Below are 24873 nucleotides of genomic sequence, written 5' to 3'. Positions count from 1 at the left end.
TCCCGAACTTCACGGGTATACTTACTGCTGCATTAACACACGGCTCCCGGCCGTGCCGAAGGGCCCACTAATTGGATCTAATCTCCTCAAATCCCCACTCCCCCACCTTACTGTAATTTTCCTCCTAGACCTGCGCTAAGTCATCTCAGCCATCGCAAGACACACCTCCAGCCGCCAGGGGCCGTAGTGACGTTCCGCGCAGCCGGAAGGGAGTACGGCACAGCGTGGCCTCGGCGTTTCCGCTTTGCGTCCGCCGCGCTCCTCGCGCTCTTTACGTCGGAGCCCAAGGAGTAGGCGTTTCCGGCCATTCATACGCCTAGACTTTCGGACCTGGGTAGTCCGGTTTTGTTCACTATCCGACCGAAAGAGAGACGGCGCCGCTAGGATGAAGCTCGTGAGGTGAGGAGGTAACCCAGCGCGGTTAGGGCTGTGACGATTTGGGCCGCGAGCGGGAGGCCGGACTGCCCAGTTGCGGGAGGCGCGAAAGCCGCGTGCGCGCGCGGCCTGCTAACGGCCTCCCGCGCCCACTGCTCCCGCCACATCTTGGCCGCGCTGCCGCGGGCGTTGGAACCAGGGCTTCAGACTGGATAGCTCGCGGATCCCGCATGTCTTCAGACAAGTGGACGTAAAAGCCTGTCGGTTTCTTTCCCCTTAGTGTCTTAGAGACCGTAAAGGTGCAAGCTCTTACTTTCGGTTAGTTGAAGATGTTCATTTCATTAGGACTCGTGCTCTTAGTCTAGATTACTTTTCTGGGCCGTCTCAGCGCTCAGGACCGGCAAATATAACTGAGTGTTCTAGGTTCTCTGAGAACGTGGGAGACATAAAGAATAATTGTATGCATTGCGTTAAATTAATGAGCTTTTAAGATGTACTTAGAAACTGCAGGGGTTTATCTGGAAATAATGAAACCCATTTCCGAAATGTTTTAAATAAGGATTGGACTTACGGTTTCATTAGGGGTTTTTTTGTTGTTGTTGTTTATATTTTGATAACTCCTTAGATTTAAGATTACTCAACTCACACGTCCCTTCAAAATAGGACTTTAATTCAGGAAAAGAATCTCCCCAGGGGAGGCAGAATCAGTTTACGTGTTTGTGACTGATTACGCTGATAATCGCTGTTCTGTTTTATTTGCGTTTAAACTTCATCGGTTAGTTGAGACTACTGGTTTACTGATTTGAGTGATTCATTCTAAACTACCTGCAGATAGATTAGGTTTTGGTGTTTTTCCTTGAGGGGGAGAGCCTTGAACATAGAGGAAGTTTCTGATTAAGTTAGCAGTTATACACGTAGCTAGGCTCTTGTCTGAACCAAGGTTTGTCAGTTGCGATCAATTATTGGGCACCTGTTACGCTGTGCGCTGGTAATGGATTTTCTTTTTTTAAGGTGGGGTTCCTGTCTTCTTGAAACTTTCTGTTTTGTGAAGACAGATAAGTAGATAATTTCTAGTATGGGTGAAATAACATAGGGGGCGCCTGGGTCGCTCAGTTCGTTGAGCGACTGCTTTCGGCTCGGGTCATGATCTTGGAGTGCCTGGATCGAGTCCCGCATCGGGCTCCCTGCTCAGCAGGGAGTCTGCTTCTCCCTCTGACCCTCCCCCCTCTCCTGTGCTCTCTCTCTTTCTCATTCTCTCTCTCTCTCAAATAAATAAAATCTTTAAAAGAAAAAATAACATATAAAACCCTCAATGTGTATTCAGAGTTTATAGGGAAGGCATTTAAGGTTAACGTTTAGTCCATTTTTATTTGAACTGTAACTTTGGAGACAAACGCCCCAGAATTTACAGTATATTTTCGGAGTTTCTCCATACCTGCCCGTCTGAATCTACTTACAGTTAAGTTTTGTGTCAGACTCTTTGGAATCAGTTTGTCTCATTTAAAGATACTGCGTGTTGTGACAGTTTTCCTGAAAATTTTAAAGTCTGTACTGAATCCTATTCTGTGTCTTAGACAGTAGAAATAAAATTTCTTCTTACTGGAGAATGTATTTTGTGCCAAGAAAATGGGTATTTGTCTAACTGGTTTGCATTTACGGTTGACTTATTTTTGTACGATGGTTGGTGGCACTATCATCCTTACTGTCAAACTCTAAACAAAGGCCTGCGAGTTGTCTTTGACTTCTTTCTTGATGATCTGATAAATTGCCAGGATTTCACAATTTTAGCCATTTCAGTGCTTGTGTAGTAGTGTCTTGTTATGGCTTTAATTTGCATTTTCCTAATGACTAGTGATGTTGAACACCTTTTCACCTGCTTATTGGCCATTCATGTCTCTTTGTGAAGTGTTCGGTTTTGATTGTGTTTATTATTGAATTGTAAGAATTCTTTATATATCCTACATACTAGTCCTCTGTCAGGTATAATTTCTCCCAGTTTAACTTGCTTGTTCATTCCTTTAATAAGTTCTTTTGGTGAGCAGAAATTTATTTTGAAGTTTTAATTTACCAGCTTTTCCTTTTATGGTTATTCTCTGGGTACTGTCCAGTTTTTGCCTACCCTCAAACCATGAAGTTATTCTCCTATGTTTTCCTCTTAAAGCTTTATCATTTTAACTTTTATGTTTAGGCCTGTGATCTATCTTGAGTTAATTTTGGTAAGTGGTGTGAGTTAGGGTTCCAGGTTCATTTTTTTCTACATAGACTTCCAGTTATTCCATATTCTTAGGGAATATAAACCCCTATTACCATGGATTTCATCATTTGTTGAAAAGGCTTTCTTTTGCCGATTGGAGTGCTTTGACAGTCCCATTGGCGCCTTTGTAGAAAATTAACTAAATGTGGGTTCATTTCTGGACTCTTTTCTGTTTCATTATCTATTTGTTGGTTCCTGTCTTGATAACTGTAACTTTATGTACTGCTCTAGCCACCTAATTTGTCTTCCAATATGAGTATGACCCTGGCACTCCACTTTGTTGATGAAAACCCTTCAGTAGCTCTTTAACAGCTTGCGCTGTCCATGAAAGGAACCTACCTAACTCTTCTCTACTTATCCATTGGTAGTGTAGCTATAGTTTCTCTTCATGTTGGGCTGTTTCTTACTCCCAGATCTTTGCTCTTGTCTCTTTTTGCTGCATATTTCCAACTTTTCAGACTTCTTACTAGAAGTTCACTAAGCTCTGACTCCCTCCTATCCATGCTACATTATGTTCCTGGCAAAAGCCTATGCATATATCCATTGCTTTTTAAATTTAGTTACCTTTAAATATCTTCTGTGTGTCTGTCCTTTCCGCTAGAGTTTGAGCTCCTAGTCATTCATTTTTAATCCTCATTTCCAAACAATATTTGTCAAAGACACATCCTTGGACTTGCTGAAATGTATTTTGATTCCTTCAGAAACCATTTTGCTTACGTTGGTTTTTCTTTTTACTTCCATATGGTAGATTGATTACTAAAATGTTTTATTTTTACTTCAATCCTATTTCCACAAATGATTTGAGCTTCTATAAAAGTTAAATGTTGGGGCGCCTGGGTGGCTCAGTTGGTTAAGTGTCCGACTCTGGATTTTGGCTCGGGTCATGATCTCGGTCCTGGGATCAAGCCCCACATGGGGTTGCCCAGTCTGTGGGGAGTCTGCTTGTCTCCCTCTCCTCTGTGAGCTCTCTCTCTCTCTCTCTGTCTCTCTGAAATAAATAAGTAAATGTTCTTTAAGAAAAGTTAAACCTTGGGATGCCTGGGTGGCTCAGTCAGTTAAGCGTCTGCCTTTGGCTCGGGTCATGATCTCAGGGTCCTGGGATCAAATTCCGCATCGGGCTCCCTGCTCAGCGGGGATCCTGCTTCTCTTTCTGCCTCTTCTGCCGGCTGCTCCCCCTGCTTGTGCGCTCTCTCTCTCTGACATAAATAAATAAAATCTTAAAAAAAAAAAAAAGTTACTTGAGGGGAGACAATTCAAAGATTTTTTTTATTTTTAGAGATTTTATTTATTTGACACAGAGAGAGACCGCGAGAGAGGGAACACAAGCAGGCGGAGTGGGAGAGGGAGAAGGAGGCTTCCCGCTGAGCAGGGATCCTGATGCGGGGCTCGATCCCAGGACCCCGGGATCATGACCTGAGCCGAAGGCAGACGCTTAATGACTGAACCATCCAGACGCCCCAAAAGATTTTTTTTTTAATTAAGTAAACTATATGCCCAAAGTGGGGCTCAAACTCATGACCCGGATATCAAGAGTTGCATGCTCTACTTATTGCGCCAGCCAGGTGCCCTAAAAGAAAAGATAATGGAAAGAAACTGTTAGATGAAAATTCTAAGCTAATATAATTATAAGCGATAATTAAATTTAGAGCATAAAGAATTTTTGTCTGATGAAATAAAGTATTAACGGTTTATTGAGAGAGACTTTCTTTTCTTTCTTTTTTTTTTTTTTTAAGATTTTATTTATTCATTTGAGAGAGAGAGACAGAGCACACAAGCAGGGGGAGAGGGAGAAGCAGGCTCCCCTCTGAGCCAGCCAGGAGCCCGATGTGGGGCTCAATCCCAGGACTTGGAGACCATGACCCGAGCTGAAGGCAGACGCCTAACCATTTGAGCCACCCAGGCGCCCCAAGAGAGACTTTATTTTCTTGACAACAAATATGAAAAGGAATCATTACATGGATCTTTATATAGGGACAGATTAACTTTTTAAAATTTGGGACTTAATATGTCCCAAACCAAGTGACCCCCTTTTTGATAGCTGTCTGTGCCACTAAAAAGTGATATTTTAAGATTATCTTCCCTTTTCTTTTTTAAAGGTATATCATGCTCTTTTTTTTTTTTTTTTTTAAGATTTTATTTATTTATTTGACAGAGAGAGACACAGCGAGAGAGGGAACACAAGCAGGGGCAGAGCAGAGGGAGAAGCAGGCTTCCCGCTGAGCAGGGAGCCTGATGCGGGGCTCAATTCCAGGACCTTGGGATCATGACCTGAGCCGAAGGCAGACGCTTAACCATCTGAGCCACCCAGGTGCCCCAGATTATCTTCCCTTTTAATCGTTGAAGCATTTCAGCCAACTATTATTCAGTGTCTTTGACACCCAGGATTAGATATGAAGGTTTTGATCCTTGGAGTAGTCTAATTGGGGAGAAAAATAGGTGATTCTACATGTATAATTTAGTATGATGCTATGATAGAGTGTACAAAGTATGTATTATAAATTAGAAATAACTACATTGTTGGATCATATTGTAGGATTCTTGTTCACTTTCCTGGGTGTGATTGTGATATTATGATTATGTAGGAGAATATTCTCACTAGAAGATGAATGCAGTATAGATCATATGGTGAAAGTATAATTGTGTGGGGACACTCCCACATAAATGGCAACTTTTTAAAAAGATTTTATTTATTTATTTGTCAGAGACAGAGCACAAGCAGGGGAAGCAGCAGGCAGAGGGAGAAGAAGGCTCCCCGCTGAGCAAGGAGGGGAGCTTCATCCTAGGACCCTGGGATCATGACCTGAGCCGAAGGCAGACGCTTAACTGACTGAGCCAGGCATCCCTGAATGGCAACATTTTAATAATTTGTGAACCTTTCAATTTTTGTTTCTCTGAAATATTTCATAGTAATAAGTTGAGGGAGAATGAAAGACTAGATGAGGTAGGGAATGGATGGATTACTCAGTGAACGTTATTGAGGCATCTGGCTGTCTAATTGAGGGAAAAAATAAAGGCAGATATCTACCTCATGCTGCACAGAAAAGAAATGAATTCCAAGTGGATTAAAACTAAACAGAAAAGGAGCATCTGGGTGGCTTACTCAGTTGAGCATCTGACTCTTGGTTTCAGCTTAGGTCATGATCTCAGGGTCATGGGATTGAACCCTGCGCTGGATTCCACGTTCAGTGTGGAGTCTACTTGAGATTCTCTTCTTCTCTCTCTGCCCCGTCCTCTGTGCGCACACTTTCTCTCTCCTCTCTCTCTCTCAAAATAAAATCTTTTAAAAAAGAAAACTAGAAGGAATAAGACTTCTTACAGTCTTGGGGTGGGAAACATCTTCTTGAACAGATTAATCAGAAGTATTCACAAATTTAACAACCTAAAAATAAAAACCACAAACTTGAATGGCTGTGGCAAATCGGTAGAAAATTAAAAATTTTTTTGACCTAATTGAAAACGTGTGAATAAGTAGTTCACAAAAGAAATACAGATTTCTCATATTCATGGAAAGATGTTCAGTCTTACAAGTAAAAGGGAAAAACAGATTCTTTTTTTTTCCCCTGTAGAATTGATGAAGATTTAGAAGATTGGTAAAAGTGTTGCTAAGGATTTGCATAAATGGATTTGTTATAAACAGATATATGTATTTTAAAATGTCTTTAAGCTGAATGAGAATTACAGGGTATAAAAGTCAATAAAGTTATGACCCAATTTGCATAAAAACATTTTATGTATATGCTTACGAGTGCACATAAAATGGTCTAGAAGAATCTCCCCATATACATGGAGGGGGGTTAGAAAGGGAGACTTTTATTCCACATACGTATAGGAAGCATATAATTTTTTACTACCAATTATAATTTTTTCTTTCTACTTTAGTGAGATATAATGGACATACAGCTCTGTATAAGCTTAAGGTGTACAGCATAATGATTTGGCTTATGTATATTGCAAAATGATTACCACAGTAGGTTTAGTTAACATACATCATCCAGTATGGATACCAAAAAAGAGAAGGGGGAAAAAATGTTTTTTTCTTGTGATGAGAACTTTCAGGATCTACTGTACAGTAGCATTAATAACTATAGTTATCATGTTGTATGTGACATTCCTAATACTTAATTTGCCTTATAACTGGAAGTTTGTACCTTTTGACCACTTTCATATAATTTCTTGATTTCAGTTGTGTGGATTATAATGATTTTAGGATCTGTATGCATGGATTGGAGGTTAAGCTGTATAATGGTTTAGAGAATCAGAAATGTCCAAATGACAGCTTTTGATATTATACTCCTTCATAAATATTGAGGGTATAATTCAAGGAAAGCTGAAATTGTTGTGCAGATTATTAATAGGAATTGATACAGGTAGCATCTATAGCAGATTTTGAACATCTAGAAATTTCACCCTTTGACTTAAAAAAGATTGTAAAATGTTAAAGGCGGACACTTACTACTATATTTCCACTGTTTTTACAGATTTTTGATGAAATTGAGTCACGAAACTGTAACCATCGAATTAAAGAATGGAACACAGGTCCATGGAACAATCACAGGTATGGAGATTAGACAGCTTTGTAACAATTTTTTTTTCCACCTCTTCTACTTTTAAGGCCAGAATTCTTTTTCGGTTACTTAATGAACATTATTGTAGACATCCCATTCTTTTTGTTTGGATTATTTCATTGACCTTCTTAAGTTTTACCTTAAGTACTTGTGCTAAGACCAAACCGAATTCCCCAGGTTATCCTGCATGTGATCCCTGTTTTCCTTTTTTTAAAGCCTTTGTGCTTTTTGCCTGTGTGTGTTCCTCTGCCTAGAATATTGCATCTTTCAAAGTACATTTTACTCTTTCTTAGAATTTTGTGTTCTCTATTAGGTTGTAAAGTCCTTGAAGATAGAGGATGGGATTTTCATGTTTGATTACTTTGGGTAAAAATATATATGGGGAATGGGTTATTTGAGAGTATTTTCCTTCATTCTTTTTTTCTTTCATGTCTAACTCTTTGCTTTAATGATACCGTATGTGTAGTTTAAGGCTACTGCAATTCTTCACTTGTAGTAGGTGTTCCCCACAAAATTACAAAAGAATTGCTGAGCCAAATGAATGAAAATGCTATTTTAGTATGTAGTCCCAGTCTCTGAAATATTTAAATTGTAAGTTTATAAATAATTTTTTAATGTATAGATCCAGCCTCTGAGTAAACCAAGACAAATATAGTGTTAAACTGATTGTATTTGAGTGTACTCATGTTTGCAACAGCAATTGCTTTGAAAAGAAATCAGTGCAGTATAACGTTTCAATACCGTATGGTCAGTGACCATGTGACACTGAGGAAGTGTAATTGCTATTTGAGATGGATGTTGGGAAAGTTGAGAGAATTCATGTTTACTGGCCTAACTTCCTAGGAACAGAAATTAACTAGATCTTTAGTTATCCCATTTGTTCAGATATATTGGTAAAGGCTCCAATAATTGGGTATTTCTAAGATAATGCCATATATTCATTCTAGAAAATTGTGCTTTTATTTTGCAAAATCTCACCCTAAAAACAATGGGAAAAATAGTTTGAGGCAGACCATTCAAAACCTGTGCAGTTTGGTAATTAAGGTATTAACAAAAACCGTAGCATTCCTTTAAAAATACAGTTAAAAAGACATGTTAAATTCCTAGTAACAAGGAAAATACTACAGTGCATATAGGACTTTATATTTAAAACAAGGCTTATAGCTTCACGGAATGGGGTATAAGGAAGTTATGAAGATAGTGAGAGAGAACCATGTAGTAAACATTGCTAACCCTGAAATGAGAATACCTGGGCACAGTGGGAATGAGTCGGGTGTTATTCAGGGTTCCTCCATGGCTTGCTGCATTCACAGCTGTAAGCATACTTAACCGTGCAAAATATTAATGTGCTGGGATAGTCTCTGAAGGAAGAATTTCTGGTTTATACTGACATTATTCACCCATTAACCAGTTTTACTAAATTATGTCATAGAAACTTGCACTGTAGCAGGACAGCATTCTTTTGTATTGTGGTATTTACTGTGGCTTGATAGATTAACTGGTTGCCTTCTTTATCATGCTAATAACCGCCCTCTTTTTTTTCCCTCTAGGTGTAGATGTCAGCATGAATACCCATCTGAAAGCTGTGAAAATGACTTTGAAGAATAGAGAACCGGTACAGCTGGAAACACTGAGTATTCGAGGAAATAACATTCGATATTTTATCCTCCCAGATAGCTTACCTCTGGATACACTACTTGTGGATGTTGAACCAAAGGTGAAATCTAAGAAAAGGGAAGCTGGTAAGTTTGAAGGATTATAATCATTTTTGTGAATGTATATTTATACTTTGATCTACTCAAAATATAAACATTGTGGGGCGCCTGGGTGGCTTAGTTGGTTGAGCTTCCAACTCTTGGTTTCAGCTCAGGTCCTGATCTCCACATCATCCCCTGTGCTTGGCCTAGATTCTACTTGAGATTCTTTCTACCTACCTCTCTCTCCCCCCGCCCTCATGCGCCTGCACACGCATGCTTTGTCTCTCTCTCTCTAATGAATAAATAAATAAAATATTTTTTTTTTTAAAAAGAGATACAAACATTTGTGAACATTTTTTTGTTTTTTTGATTCCCTGTACTTGCCGTTGAGAGCATATAGTATTTATTAATAATTCTTGGTGTTGCTGTTAAAGACATGCCATTCTTTTTGTGCCTTTGCATGGCTAGTTCCCTACCCTCTATACACTTTGAAAGATTTGGAGATTTGACTCTGTTCCTGTTATTCTGAAATTTCTTAATGAGTTGGCATTGGGTCTTTGCTTGCTCTCCCTATGTTTTCCTCCATTTTGTTGTTTTGCTTATTTGGTGGACCCCTTCAATAAGGATATTCCTGCCATTTAAAGCAAGAAATATATTTGTATGATAAATTCTTCTTTTGATAAATTCTTCTTTGATAAATTTCTTCTCTTTGATACTTGTTCTATTCTTTCTTCCTGGAAGTCTTAATAATTGGGTCTTCTGAGTAATTGTCGTAAGTCTTTTCTCTCTTTTTTTTTTTTTCTGTTTTCTGAGAAACTTCTTTGACTTTATCTTCCAGTCTAGCATAGAGTTAATCTTCAGGCCTCCTGTTCTGTGATGATTTTTCATAGAATCTTGTTCTGTATCTGAAAAATACTGGATAGGATATTAGTGTTTTTTCTTTATTTACATTTTATTTTATTCTTGGCATTGTTTGTTTTCTTGGATTTCTCTTTTTATTTGCTCTGTTTTTGTTTTGGTTTTTTTTTTAAGATTTATTCATTTGAGACACAGAGATACAGAGAGAGAGAGAGCATGAGCAGGGGGAGAGGCAGAGGGAGAGGGAGAAGCAGGCTTCCCGCTGAGCCAGGAGCCTGATGCGGGGCTCGATCCCAGGACCCTGGGATCATGACCTGAGCCAAAGGCAGATGCCCAACCATCTTAGCCACCCAGGTGCCCCATCTGTTTAAGTTTTTATTTGAATTCCAGTTAGTTAACATACAATGTTATATTAGTTTCAGGTGTACAACATAGTGATTCAACAGATCCATATGTGACCTGGTGGTCATCATGACAAGTGCACTCCTTAATCCCCATCATGTATTTCACCCATCCCTCCTCCCCCTCCTCTCTGGTAACCATCAGTTTGTTCTCTTACGTAGTTAAGAGTTTCTTTCTTGATCAAGTGGTCTCTCTCTCCCTCTCTTCTCCATATTTGCTCTCTTTATTTGATCTTTATGTTGTAGGCTTAATTTGAGTTTCTTGTATTTGGCCATCTATTACTTAACAAGAACCCTAGGAAGAGACGCTCTGGGAGGGGAGGCTGGACTCCTGAGCTGGTGAGTCTCACTTTAGGGTAGTTCAGAAGTGAGTTGGCCTCTTCACTGAGGAGACGCAAAATTTCAGGATCTAGAGTCATTTCTGGAGCTTTTCAAACCCCCCCCCCCCCGCGCAAAAAAAGATTCCTGTCACCTACTGTAGGAGATAATGCCTGGCAGTCAGCATTATAGGAGCAGAGCAGGAGAAAGGGCCTGGGTGTTTTGTAGATGGTCACTTGATAACAATGATTTTTGAGACTTTTTTTGCCTTCCACCCACGCTAAGAAATATACTTTGCTTCATGGCCCATTCATGCATATAACTGAAACAGAAATCTCAGGAAGAATTACTTAGTCTTAATACATGCAAATGCCCATATGTTTCTTATGCTCTTTTAGTTAAAAAAAATTTTAGGGGTGCCTGGGTGGCTCAGTTGGTTAAGTGTCTGCCTTTGGCTCAGGTCGTGATCGTGGAGTCTGGGATCGAGCCCCGCATCGGGCTCCCCACTCAGCAGGGAGTCTGTTTCTCCTTCTGCCTTTCACCCTGCTCCGTGTTCTCTCTCTCTCTCTCTCTCTCAAATAAATTAATAAAATCTTTTTTAAAAAAGAAAAAAAAAATTTAGGTTGCAACCTATAACTTGAAAAATGCTAAATTCCCCTTTCCCTTCCCCTCAGTTCTGTGCCTCTTGCTGCTATCCACTTTGCAGTTATTTTCAAATCTGAAGCCTTTCTGCTTCAATGTCTTTAGGTTTATTTTACTTTTTCTCTCCTACCTACCTGTCAGGGAAATAATCATTAACTTTGCAAGGTGGGGAAGAGAGGACTGACCAGTCTTTTGCACCACATGTTTGTCAACCATTTTGTTTGTTTTCCACCCCCTGCTTCATCTCACCCTTGGCTTCTAAGGTCATAGGTCTTCTAAGAGTTACTCTTTCTTTATTAAACATTTACAGTTGTTAGTCTACTTTCTGGCCACTGTGTTCCCTCTCTCCTTCTCTTTCTTTTTCTTTATGGGTATTTACCACTTTTACTCCTTTTCTGTCATGAGTAGTATTTCAGAAGGAATTGGAGATAAATGTGGTTAAGCTGCCTTGTTCTAACAAAAGTCCTAGACTTACTCTGTTTCTTTGAATGACAAGTTTGGCAACAGTGGGTACAAGTTTAGAATGTGACTGACTTGAACTTCATGTCAGGATTTTTTTAATATTCATAGGTCTCTGAAGACTGAAAATAAGTTCATTTGAGAAGTGAGTTTTCTGTCAGTGTAATATTCAAGTAGACTTAGGAGACCAGCTGACACAGGGATATTGCTATAATGATTAAAATACTTTGTTATGATTGGATCAAATGACTTCAGATTTTAAAGAGTCTTAAGGTTGCTTGATGTAATGTATTTTAAACTTTCTTAGCTTTGAATTAACTTGCTTGGATCCTATTGAGTAACAAAAATAATCTAGCACATGATGTTCATGTTCTGTTCCGTTGATATGATACCTCTTTCATCTTGTGTAAGGTTCAGATCATTTGGATTTTATTTTGTGTTGAATTTGAGACATGATAGATACTTTAAAACTTGATGAGTCAAATGGAATAAATATTAAATTATCTTTGTAAGCCAGCAGTTTTTGGTTCTGCATGATAATGTGTTGAGAGGGATGCCTGTGAGGTCACATTTGAGAAAAGCTGGGTTAAAGTTTTCTTTCCTGTAGATGCTGTTTGTGGTGGCCAAGGTGACAATCAGTGCAGAAGAGAATTAACCTTACTTTGTTTTTCTCTTTTTTTAGTTGCAGGAAGAGGCCGAGGCCGAGGAAGAGGAAGAGGACGTGGTCGGGGTAGAGGAAGAGGGGGTCCTAGGCGATAATGTCTCTCAGGATTACTATTTCAAAGTGATACATGATTGGGGATATTTTTTGTACAGGTTTTGTTTGTTTATGTCAGTTTTTAATAAACATAAATGTAGGACGGAGTTGTCTGTTGACTGTCAAATTTTAATAGTTCATATATATTCATGATATTTGCATAGTAAGAGCTAAGTATTACTACTAGGCAAACGCAGAATAATTTCATTCTTAGATCAGGCTTTTAATGTTTGAACTAAAATTTTTTTATGAATGTATGTAGAATATATACCTAATTACTTCACATGCACTGAATATGCATTTTACTGTTTTACTTGGATTCTGTTTTGTGGAACCTACCTATGAGTAAAATAAGTTCTTTTTGGTACTTCAGGAACTAACGTCCTGTGGATTGGGGTCTAAAATTGATTCCCTTTTCCTGAGTTTTACTTTATGGAGACTTGGGTATTTAGTAAAGGTGATAGTCCTCTTCAAATTCAGGAGTCTTAGACTTTGTTGTACTCATTAATGGATTTTTTTTTAAGGTTCTCAATAGAATATAATTTTACATTCTCTTGAGTTGAAACTGCAGATAACATTCACTAGATTATCAGTTGTGAGCAGTGTCAAAATCTGTTAATGTGAAATGTACCTGTCAGTGGCTCCTTTATCAAGTACTTTTACAAGAATTCCTTTAAGAACAAAAAGAAAAAAACCTTCTTTGACAGCAAAATTGGATTCTTTCCCAGTTGTTAATAAGGATTTTTTTTTTTTTAATTATTGAAATTGGTTGAGTTTAGAGAAGAATACCTCTCAGTATATGCAGTTCCTTGCAGAGCTTACACCATGAGGATTGGGGGGAACTAAATCTGTATTTACATTTAATCCTGTACCTGGGGTTTTTTGTTTTTTAAATGTGAAGGAAATTTTCTGCAAAGATTATCTTAAAAGGTTTAGGCTCCATAAGAGGGTTACATAAATTGAGAGATAGCAAGTGCATTTGTGTGTTCTCATTATTTTTCAACCTCAGATTTGTGGTGCTCCTATTATTTGAACCCACATAGAAGGAAAGGGAACCCAATAATGCCACATGGTGGAGAGCAAACTTTTAAGGAGGCAGGCAGAACAGACTTTGCACACATGAATAAACATGAGTTGACGCCTGCCCTCATGGAGCTTATAGGCTAAAAGGGAAGCAGAGTTAAATAATCATTAATAGGTAATTGCAAATTGTGAATGCTGTAGTGATAAAGAGTACTTCACGATATCTTGTCTGCTTTAAAAAGTTTGTATTGGGTGGGGCGCCTGGGTGGCTCAGTTGGTTAAGCGACTGCCTTCGGCTCAGGTCATGATCCTGGAGTCCCTGGATCGCGTCCCGCAGCGGGCTCCCTGCTCAGCGGGGAGTCTGCTTCTCCCTCTGACCCTCCCAATCCTACCCCCTCTCATGCTCTTCTCTCAGTCTCTCTCTCTCAAATAAATAAAATCTTTAAAAAAAAAAAAATAAGGTATACTTTTAAAAAGAAATTTTCCAATATTTGCTATTTTCTATGTAGGAACATGGTAGTGTTCCCATTTTTCTGAAGTTTTTCAGTAAAGGTTTAAAGTTTTGCTTATGTATTTCTTGTATTTTGGATAAGGTTAGTATATAATATTAGTGACTGATTTTACAAAAATAACAGCAATGTCAAGTGCAGTTGATTCTTGTTACAGTAGTTCTGTTGTAGAAGTCACTGAGAACCCTGAATTAGTGAATACTGAACCATTGCTCCAAAGGAAAATAAAGGGGTAGGTTTCTATGGGCCTCTGGTCATGACAGTTTCATCAATGGATCAATACATAACCTTGTTTTATATGTGTATCTATTTAAAGACACTAATTAATATATATTGGTTTTTTTTACATTGAATTCACGACCAACAGCACTGTAATTCATGTCTGAGCAAAACTTTTTTTTTACTTAAGCCTTTATTTATTTGACAAAGAGGGGGAGAGAGTACCAATGGGGAGCGCCGGCAGAGGCAGAGGGAGAAGCAGGCTCTCCGCTGAATAGAGAGCCCGATGCAGGGCTCAAACCCAATACTCTGGGATTATGACCTGAGCCGAAGGCAGACGCCCAACAGACTGAACCACTCAGGCCCCTGACCAAAACTTTTCTTAACACATTTCCTCTGAAAGGCACATTACATTTTTTTTTTCCCCAGTAAGCTCTATGCCCAATGTGGGGCATGAACTCAGGACCCCGAGATCTAGAGTTGCATGCTCTACCAACCAAGCCAGGCAGGTGCCCCACATCACAGCCTTGTGCTTAGGAACATGAGACAGCACTATACTTAGAGGCCATTTTAAACAACAAAAGCACAAAATACAAAAAGTGGGACTAGATCATGAAAAGGACGTTTGTTTACAGTAAGAGTTGAAACAAGGCAGAGTGTCGCTTTGTTTAAAGTCACCTGGGAATATGAGTGTATAAGGTGACGTGTTTTGCTGCTCTATGCATGTTCACGCATGACTACGAAAGGACCATAAGTATTAATTTTGGAGTTACAAGTAAACTTCAGCAAGTAAGTGGCTTCCCAAATACAGAATCCATGAATAATGAGGATTGCCCATATTTAACATTATGTTAAGATTATAACAAAGTATTTTATGTATTGTTAAAGTATATTCTAATATTTCTGATACTGAAATGCTTCTTAAATGGTATAAATTTAGGTTTGATATCAAATCTGCAAGTTTCTTTGTTAGTGTGTAGAGTAACAAGTGCAACTAAAAGTTGGTATTTTAGAGTCAATGAACTAAAGAAATTACAAGTGTGATTTATAAGACTTAAGTAGAACCCATGAGTTACTACAACCACTTTGTCTTTAAAGATTTTCCGTGTTTTCAAGAACTTTTTCCTCTTTAAGCACTTGTGGAACAGTGGCAAAAATCAGTTGTGGCTTTTTAAAAAATTCCCGAGTCTCAAAACCAAGACTGGTACCACTATTAGGGTGGGAAAACCAGTGTAAAGATGTGAATTCCCCTGATTAATAGGTTTAATGCAATTATCCTGGTGAATTTTTTTTTTTTAAGACTTCATTTATTTGACAGAGACACAGAGAGGGAACACAAGCAGGGGGGAGAGGGAGAGGGAGAAGCAGACTCCCTGCCGAGCGGAGAGCCCGACGTGGGGCTCGATCCCAGGACCCTGGGATCATGACCTGAGCCGAAGGCAGACGCTCAACGACTGAGCCACCCAGGCACCCCTCAACTATACAACTCTGCTCAAAGCAGCTATAGGCAATAGGTGAATGAATGGGCATGGTTCTAGCAAAACTTCATTTACAAAAAATGGTCAGAGGTCTGGATTTGGCTTGCAGGCTGTAGTTTGCCAACCACTGAGATACACTATACTGCCATCGTAAAAGTGTTTCTGCAGTCCACTGACTGGGAAAAGGTACTTGTAAAGCATATGACCAATAAAGGATTAATAGCTATAAAATACCCCCTTGAATTAGTAAGGGAGACTGTCCAATAGAAAAGTAACTTGAAAAATACAGCCAATTCACATAGAGGAAAGTCCAATAAAACATGGGGAGAAAAATGCCTAATATCTCTAGCATCAGGGAATACAAAATTTAAAATTTGCTGCCCATTTACCCAAGGGGATATATTTAAGAATGTGGTAGTGTTCTTTGTAATAGTCAATTGCTAACTAAATGTCCAACAGGAAAAGTTGTTAAATTGCTATATAGTAAAATACATCATTAAAAATGAGCTAGAGCTGCATATATCAACATGGATGAGTCTCATGATATTAAGCAAATAATTCAAGTAGCAAAATACATATAGCTTGATGTCACTATATAAACAGGCATATAAACCTTTAAGGATGCTGACAAGTGGTTAAGTTTTAGAAATGTGCACAAGAATGATTGATAAATTCAGGAGAGGAGTCATCTCAAATGGAAGGGAGTGTGGTAGAAGGGGACACAAGAGTTTTACCCACATTTGCTGGCTAATGCTCTGGGTTTTTTGTTTTTGTTGTTGGTTTTTGGGGATTTTTTGTTTTGTTTGGGGGCTTTTTTGTTGTTTTGGGGAGGTTTCTTGGTAATGCTTTGTTAAGTTGGGTGATGGGTGTTCTTAAGTTGAACTATATGAAATTGCTGATAACTTAATTGTCTTGACACATAAAAACATCACTTTCATATGGTTCAGCTTACTATTTCTATGCATTTTTTAAAATGATTTTATTTATTTGAGAGAGAGCATGAGCAGGGGCAGAGACAGAGGGAGAAGGAGACTCCCCACTGAACAGGGAGCCCAATGTGGGGCTCAATCCCAGGATTCTGCGATCATGACCTGAGGCCAAAGGCAGAAAATTAACTGACTGAGCCACCAGGTGCCCCTATTTCTATGCATTTTTAAAAATGAAATATGATTTTCAAAGCTGTGCTTGAAAATTGGCTAAAGGAGAATAAATATTAATATAAGTACTATCACTTCAGCTACATTATCTCTGAAAATGACATTGGTGAGTGTAGTCACAAGAGGTGAGTATTTGCCATATGTGTTTGGTTAGTAAAACTTAAAGCTTGCTAGGAAAGTTTCAGAGACTCATACCCTGTGGGCCTGTGGTGTGCTGGTAAATGTTAAACAACTTGTAGCATTTGCTGATTCCTCTACCATGGATTTCAAACTACTAACATGCTGTCAACTAGTTCACAACATTTCTGAAATTTTGACATTAGGCTCTTTTACATTAGTATTACACACCCTGACCATCTCGCCATCTCTCCCAGAAGATAAGTTCTTTTTTTTCTTGCTTGAAGATTAACAGCTCGTTGTTCGGTAAAGTTGGCCTCTTGGTGTGGTCCTGACAGAATGAAGCTGCAGAATTGGAGGTAGTTTTGGTGTGGTTAGTTTATGCAGGTCCGGGGAGTTCGGTGGGTGGGTATGGAAACAAAACACTGTTCTGAGGGGTTCAGTAGGTCTTCATTTGTAAGCTTTCTGGCCAGCTCTCATTTCCTCACTTCCTGAACCAAATTTCCTCAAGATCATTTGTTCAGAGGCAACCTACGGTCCCATCCTCTTAATGCCTCTACCTCCCAAGTTTTACCCACTCTGCTACCTCCAGCTGCCTGCTTTACAACAAAGAAGCAAAAGCGGATACCCTTCGCTTCAGTTAAGTTGAAAGTGTAACAAGGTCTGTGTTGACATATGTATCTCTTGAAGTACAGAATGACAACAAAATTTTGGCATTATTTGGAAGTTGTGTTTGAATAGAATTATTTTTTGTTAAATGTTAGGAGGCACATTCCTGAGGAATGTGGGGAAATGCCATTTGAGAATTGGCACTGGGGATCCATGGGTGAATGACAGTAAACACCCATAGAATGTAGACCTTTAAGTACTACTTCTCTCTGGGGATAACTTGATGCAATTGATAACTGAATTATATGACATGCTATAGAGAATTATATTTATGTCAGTGGTGGAAAATACTTTGTAGTTCAAGTTAATATACCTAAATAGCTGATTCTGAGTAATTTTATTATAATTTTTTTCCTTTAGATTTTAAGACATTTTTTCTGAAATTTCATTTTTAATTCTTTGAATATGCCTGAATTGTTACTGACATTTGGGTTTTCTTTTAATAAACAGCTTTATTGAGATGTAATTCACATATCATATAATTTACTTATTTAAAGCATGCAATTCAAAGGCTTTTAGTATATTTACAGGATTGTGCATCAATCACCACATTTCATTACCCCCCAAAAGAAGTCCCATGCCCTTAGCTATCAACCTCCATATCTCCCCTTATCTGCCTCTAACCCCTGGCAACTACCAATCTACTTTTTGTCAGTCTAAATTTGCCTATCCTGGACATTTTATATAAATGGAAACAATATGTGGTCCTTTAGGACTGACTTCTTTGACTTAGCATTATGTTTTCAAGGTTCATCCAAGTTGTAGCATACTTCATTTATTTTTTTCCCCACCCCAGTACTTCATTTACTGCTGAATAAAATAAAATACCCCATGGTATGAATATGCCACATTTTCTTTATTAGTTCATCAGTTGACAAACATTTTGGTTATTTCTGTTTTGGGCTATTATGAGTAATACTGCTATGAACATTCATGTACAAGTTTCTATGGACATGTTTTCAACTTTCTTGTGGATACACCTAAGAATAGAACTATTGGATCGTATGGTAACTATGTTTAACATTTTGAGAAACTGCTGGACTGTTTTCCAAAATGGCTGTAACATTTGACTTCCCATCAACAATGTATAAAATGTATAAAGTTTCCAACTTCCACAGTATCACCAACACTTAATATCTTTGGATAATATTTTTATCCTGTGTTGCCATAACAATAGGAAACACAATATTCATATTGTGCCAAATTAAAGAGACTAAACACTGTACCTGCTGGCTTTGAATGGCAATTTTTCTCTCCAAGCACATTGCTACATTTTAGAACATGACAATCATATTAAAATCACTGTAAGACGGCATTTCCACCTGCATAAAATGAGGCTCAGGAAAATTAAACATCAATTAGCTTTTTACCTACATCTACCCCAGGAATACTCCAGTAAGGAACAACCATACTCGGTAGACCTGTCCCTGGGAGAGGACGTGAGAAGACATCCAATAGCTTGATGACTGAAGTAGGATTTCAACAAGCTATATGCTTGCAGAAACAAAACCTCCTTGTCAGCTCTTGTTCCAAATCACTGCCATAATCTCATAATTGTCTACTGGCTGTTTACTATGTTTACTATGAACAGTCTTCATAGTGACAGAGCTGGCCATTTGAGAGAGCCGTCCCTGAGCCTTCCACTCTGGGGAACTTCTCAGGTTAATTTGATTCATCTGAAAAAAAATGAGCCTTTCTCTCCGCAACAAGGAAATATTTTCATTCTAGAAGCCAAAATAAGCTATAGGAAGGCAACTGACAAGGGTTTCCAAGCCTAGAGCTTCAGTTTTCTGTTTGTCTCGATCCATGGGCAGTTAATGGTCAATCAGCAGCTACTTTTTTTTTTTTTTTTTTCCCAAGTAAGAGCCCTCCAAGTCAGGGAGGACATTTTGAAATTTCAGTGAAGATATGGGTGTTTCCAATTAAACAAGAGTCACTTCCACATCTGCTTGTCAGAGTGATCTATAGCTCTGCATAATCTGAATCTGGGCTCTACTCTGTGGTTTTAAGATGTGAGCCAGGGCCTAGAAGTTTTGTTTTGTTTTGTTTTGTTTTGTTTTTAGTATTTCCCCATAACTGCACAATTAAAGCATTTGATAATTGTTTTTGTTTCTTCTTGCTAGAAATAATGTACATCATCTGAGGGATTTTGGCTAAAATGAATCTTAATGTGCTCATAGATAAAGGCAATCAATAAACTTTTTTTTTGAAAACCTTATTAAGGTTCTCCAAAGAAACAGAACCAATAAGACATACTTACATATAAAAAGAGATTTATTATAATGAATTGGCTCACACGATTATGGAACCTGAGAAGTCCTATGATCAGCCCCCTGCAAGCTAGAGACCTAAGAAAGCCAGCGGTGTAGTTATAATCTGAGTCCAAAGAGCTGAGAACCACCGGTGTGAGCCCAAGTCCAAAGGCCTGAGGACTGGGAGAGTGATGGTGTGAGTTCCAGTCTGAGGGCAGAAGACCTATCTCCAGCCCAATCAATCAGAAAGCAAATTCTAGCTTCCTTTACCCTCTATTTAGGCCCTCAATGGTTTGGATGATGTCTACCCAAGTTGGGCAGAGCAATCTCCTCTACTCAGTTGCTAATCTCATCCAAAAACACCTTTATAGATACACCTAGAAATAATATTCAACCAAATATCTAGGCACCCTGTGACCCAGTCAAGCTGACACATATATTTAACCATCACAGAGACCAATTCTTTACATCTTCTATCTTGATCATCTCTTCTCACTTGCATATCTACTTCTTACCACTAGTCACCTTCACCTCTGATCTAGTTTCTCCCACCCACTACACTGCAATCTTCCCTTTCAGAGTGTATCTTCTACGTATATTTACACTTTTTGTGTGTGTAACATTGGCAATCTCTGTGTGTTTAGATGTTTTGTTGGCAACCAACTTAGAAAAAGCAGACATTCTGCTAAGAACATACTGTACTTCAATGAAAAGCATGTTTATTTAGGCCAAGGTCTTTCTGGATCATTTATTTTGGATTTATTGTGGATTATATTTCAGTAAGAAATAATGAGCTTGAATTTCCTAATCATATTTATAATAGGTTCCTAATCTTTACTAAATATTCTCATAAAATGACAACCCTCAGGGAACATCCATGAAAACTGTAACCTAAAAATTATCTTTCATATCGGGGCAACGTGTCTTTCTCTTTCCACATTCCTGCGTGATCCCATGAAATAGAGAGCCCATAAAATATTGAGGGTCAAAGAGGCGTGGCCATTTTGTGTACCTCACTTTCCAAGGAATCCTGTGTTGTACTGACATTCCCCATGGGTATCTGCTAAAAGGCAGGCATGGAGGTTCTCCACACTGTGTGGCTTTCTGTTTTGTGTTTGATCCACAAATTGGGTAAATGTGCTCTGTGCATTCAGTTATTCCCAAAAACCTGTCCTAAAGTGTGCGTTGAGGGAAGAAAGGCATTCCAGGTTATCTTCCAATCCAAATTATGTTCTTCGATCTAGTTTACCACTAATAAAACAGTTAATCTAACTCCACCTGTTTTAGTCAATTTGAGTCAAAACCCAGAGATGGTTAATTGGCACACTTGAAACCCCAAAATATCGAATTATAGATAGAGATACGATTCTAATAAATAAATTTGGCCACAAATTCCTGATACATATTTGTGACATGCATGCATACATACATCTATCTGTCTATATGGGCTCCTGCTTTATTTAAAGATGGATTGATGTTAACTATGAGCCAGAACATTGAGAATACAGAACTTTGGAGACCTCAGGTTAAGTGGGTTCTGTAGCATACACTGTTAGTCACCCACCCAATATCCATTCTCTGCTCTTACCAACAGAACCCAATTTTGTTGGAAATAGAAATATGTTTAGCGTAAAAGCTTTATTTACCTGCCCATCTTGTTCTTGGCCTTCTTCCCTGAGTCACAGATGAGAGGACTGAAATGTAGCAGCTATCTTTTATCAGTGAGGAAAAGTCGAAGAAACCTAGGCCCTGACATTCTTTTTTTTTTTTTAAAGATTTTATTTATTTTTTAGAGAGCGAGCGAGAGAGAAACAGCATGAGAGGGGAGAGGGTCAGAGGGAGAAGCAGGCTCCCCGCTGAGCCGGGAGCCCGATGTGGGACTCGATCCCAGGACCCCGGGATCATGACCTGAGCCGAAGGCAGACGCTTAACCATCTGAGCCACCCAGGCACCCATAGGCCCTGACATTCTTGATGTGTTGAGCCAATGTTAGCAACTTACAACCCAGAGATCAAGAGTCACATGTTCTGACTGAGCCAGCCACGTACCCTAATGGGTTCTATTAAGAAAGAGCACTTAACCTCTGTGTATTATTCCTGCCCATCTTGTTTGTTCCACTACCTTTGTAGGGACAAGATGAATCATTAAGACAATGATTCTTTCTATGTACTATTTTTTTTAAAGATTTGTATTTATTTATTTATTTGAGAGAGAGCGAGCGAGCGAGCAAGAGAGAAAGCATGCATAAGCAGGGGGAAGGGGCAGAGGAAGAGGGAGAAGCAGACTCCCCACTGAGCAGGGGGCCCAGGACACAGGGATTGAGCCCTGAGACAAAGGCAGATGCTTCACCGACTGAGCCACCCAGGCGCCCCTTCATTCTATGTACTATTAAAGGTTTAACTCGAGTTTGGCAAGACTTCATATATGTGTCAAAGAGCACATGAGCTTATAGCAGAACAAGTCGGTTGTGACAATGCATCCCCCATGCTTTAAGGAGTGAGGCACCTTGTAAAAACCAGGGATGTGCTTGATATCTGCTTGTTTAATAGTTTTCAGTGTATTGCTGCACTGATTGTTCTCAAGAGGATTTCAAAGTGGTTTGGTAGATGATAACTAATTATATTTGCCCTAGAATAGGTATCCACTAGTGAAATTATGTGGCACTTTCATGATGGCTATACCTTTCAAACATAAGCAAAATAAAATGGTACGCTGAACCCCCATAGAGTTATTACCACCTTCAACGGTTATCAACTTCTGGACAAATTTGTTTCATCAGTGCTGTCACCCATCTCCCCACCCTTGCCCCCACCATAACCCAAAATTATTTTGAAGCAAATCTAAGGTATTTCATCTACAAATGTTTCAGTATATATTTCTGAAAGATGAGGGCTATTTTAAAAATACAACCACAGTATCATTCTCATGTAAAAAAAAAACCCCTCAAATATCCAGGCAGTGTTCAATTTCTCCAAGTTGCCTCATAAATGATATGTTTGCAGTGGGTAATGTTTTCTTACTTCATTTTGTTCTCCCTCTGCCTGCTGTTTAAAATTTGCCCTGGTTATGTTTTATGACTGGTATCAACCACATCCACCTTTCAATTTAGGTTGCTAATTTTTTCTTAATTTTATTTTTAGTAGTAGAATAAGAGGAAGGACAAACGGGAACTAATGAGAAACTACAACAAATGAATTTCTGCCTCCAGAGAGATTCACTAAATCTTGTGCTCAGGGTTCTACAAAGGTATGCATCCTCCCCTGTTACTCCGAGGAACTGGAATTTCATTTACATTGCCCTCCTTCTTTGTACCAAAGAAGCTGCAGAAAGTCACCCAGAGGTCACTGAGACATGAGGTCGAGGTTGAAACATTCCCTCTCCAAAACTCAAGTTGGATGAATAATTAACTTATATGAGTTGGAAGAATACAATTGTTAGAGAGGGAAAAATTATTTAAATGGATTTGTCTTTAATTTGCTTTCTTCCTCTTTTCTGTAACTTAGTTTACACATTCCTTCTGGAACCCCTTTGCTTCCATCTGTACCCCTCAGAAAATATTACCTCTCCTTTAAGGTATCATTTAGTATTACCTTCTCTGTGAAGCCCCTTTTAATCCTTGCTCCCATCATAATAATATTTTCTCTCTTTTATATTTCCAGAGCACTTTGTATATCTGCTATAATATTTATCAAAACCTACCTTGAGGGGCGCCTGGGTGGCTCAGTCAATTGGGCACCGGACTCTTGGTTTCCGCTCAGGTCATGATGTTAGGCTTACGGGATCCAGCCCCTTATGGGGCTCCGCTCTCAGTGGGGATTCTGCTCTTCCTCTCCCCCTCTCCCCATGCGCATGTGCTCTCTTTCTCTCTCATAAATAAATAAATCTTTAACAAAACAAAACAAAACCTACTTGGATTTCACCACTTGTAAAGTGAGGTGAATATATGTCCTGACTTCGCCATTATCATGGTTCTTGGTGTCCGTCACAGCCAGATACTATATTCTCCACATACGTGGGACTCAATAAATGCGTATTAAATTAAAGCAATTGCTAATTGTATCTGCTTGGAGAGTCCAAAAAGCTTTGGAAGCCTGGAAGCTCTTAGAGAAATGGGAATTTCGGAAAGGGAAGGGAAAGGAAGACCCATGGATTAGCTACAGTGAAGTACAGAAGGTTTGTGAGGAGAGAAAAACTCTCTTACTTGCTCTGCATTTGGTTCTTTCTTCTCTCTCTCTTTACAGTGTAAAGGGTGCCCCCCACTTCTTTCTTTGGCCAAATCCTGCATCTTTGCTCTAGATCACATTCTCTTCTACAGGGTCTTCAGGGTCTTAAAGCCATCAGTTACCCCCACCGGCTTCTTCAACATCTTCCCCACTAATAAACCACATATTAGTAACTAAGGGTGTTTCTAATTTAGGGCTGCGTTTTATTCCATTGAGAGAAGGAATCTTAATCTAACCTTTCCCAATGATGTTTATAGTTTCCAATCTTTTGCTATTACAAACAAGATCTTCTTAAATAACTTTATCCTTTATTATTTTGTTTTTTCACACGTGCCAGTGTTCCTGAAGGATAAATTCTTAGATGTGAATTTCTGAATCAAAATGTTGGAAGATCTCCACCAATTTACATATTTCCAGCAATGTATGAGAATGTCTAGTTTCTTACACTATTGCTAATACGTGGTGTTATCATACTTTTCAAAATATTGGCCAATCTGATAGATTAAAAATATGTCATAGTTTTAGTTACCATTTATGAGAGAGGTCAAACTGTTATTGTAAAAGCTATTTGTATTGTTGTATATGTATGTGTGAACTGTATATCCATGTCTTTTGATCACTTTCCTCACTGTGCTTTTGGCTTCTTAAATTCTAGTATATATTAGGGTCTCTTTCTAGTTCTCTATTCTGTTTTAGTGATCTGAAAAAATTTTGCACCAATAACTATTTAAACAGCAGCAGAATTCACTTTTAAATTCTGATAATACAACATCTTCCCTCTTTGAAAAGTATTTTTGACTATTCTGTTTCTTTTTGTAGGTAACTTTTAGAATTCCTTTATTGATTTCTAAAGAAATTCTACTTGGATTTTAACTGGGATTTCATTAAAACTATAAATTA

The 24873-nt window shown here is 38.6% G+C and overlaps 1 protein-coding gene across 1 annotated transcript; it reads left to right on the top strand.

Moving 5' to 3' along the window:
* Positions 1-240: 240 nt before the first annotated feature.
* SNRPD1 (small nuclear ribonucleoprotein D1 polypeptide) lies at positions 241-12433 on the top strand. The gene is made up of 4 exons (XM_006733043.3): positions 241-399; positions 7108-7184; positions 8745-8936; positions 12252-12433. The coding sequence occupies exons 1-4, from the start codon at positions 386-388 to the stop codon at positions 12326-12328; spliced, it is 360 nt and encodes a 119-aa protein (XP_006733106.1). The 5' UTR covers positions 241-385; the 3' UTR covers positions 12329-12433.
* The last annotated feature ends 12440 nt before the right edge of the window (positions 12434-24873 follow it).

This window comes from Leptonychotes weddellii, chromosome 13 (genome assembly GCF_054177405.1).
Source record: "Leptonychotes weddellii isolate Sample4059 chromosome 13, ASM5417740v2, whole genome shotgun sequence".
Classification (NCBI taxonomy): domain Eukaryota; kingdom Metazoa; phylum Chordata; class Mammalia; order Carnivora; family Phocidae; genus Leptonychotes; species Leptonychotes weddellii.
This window is presented reverse-complemented; position numbering and strand designations above follow the sequence as displayed.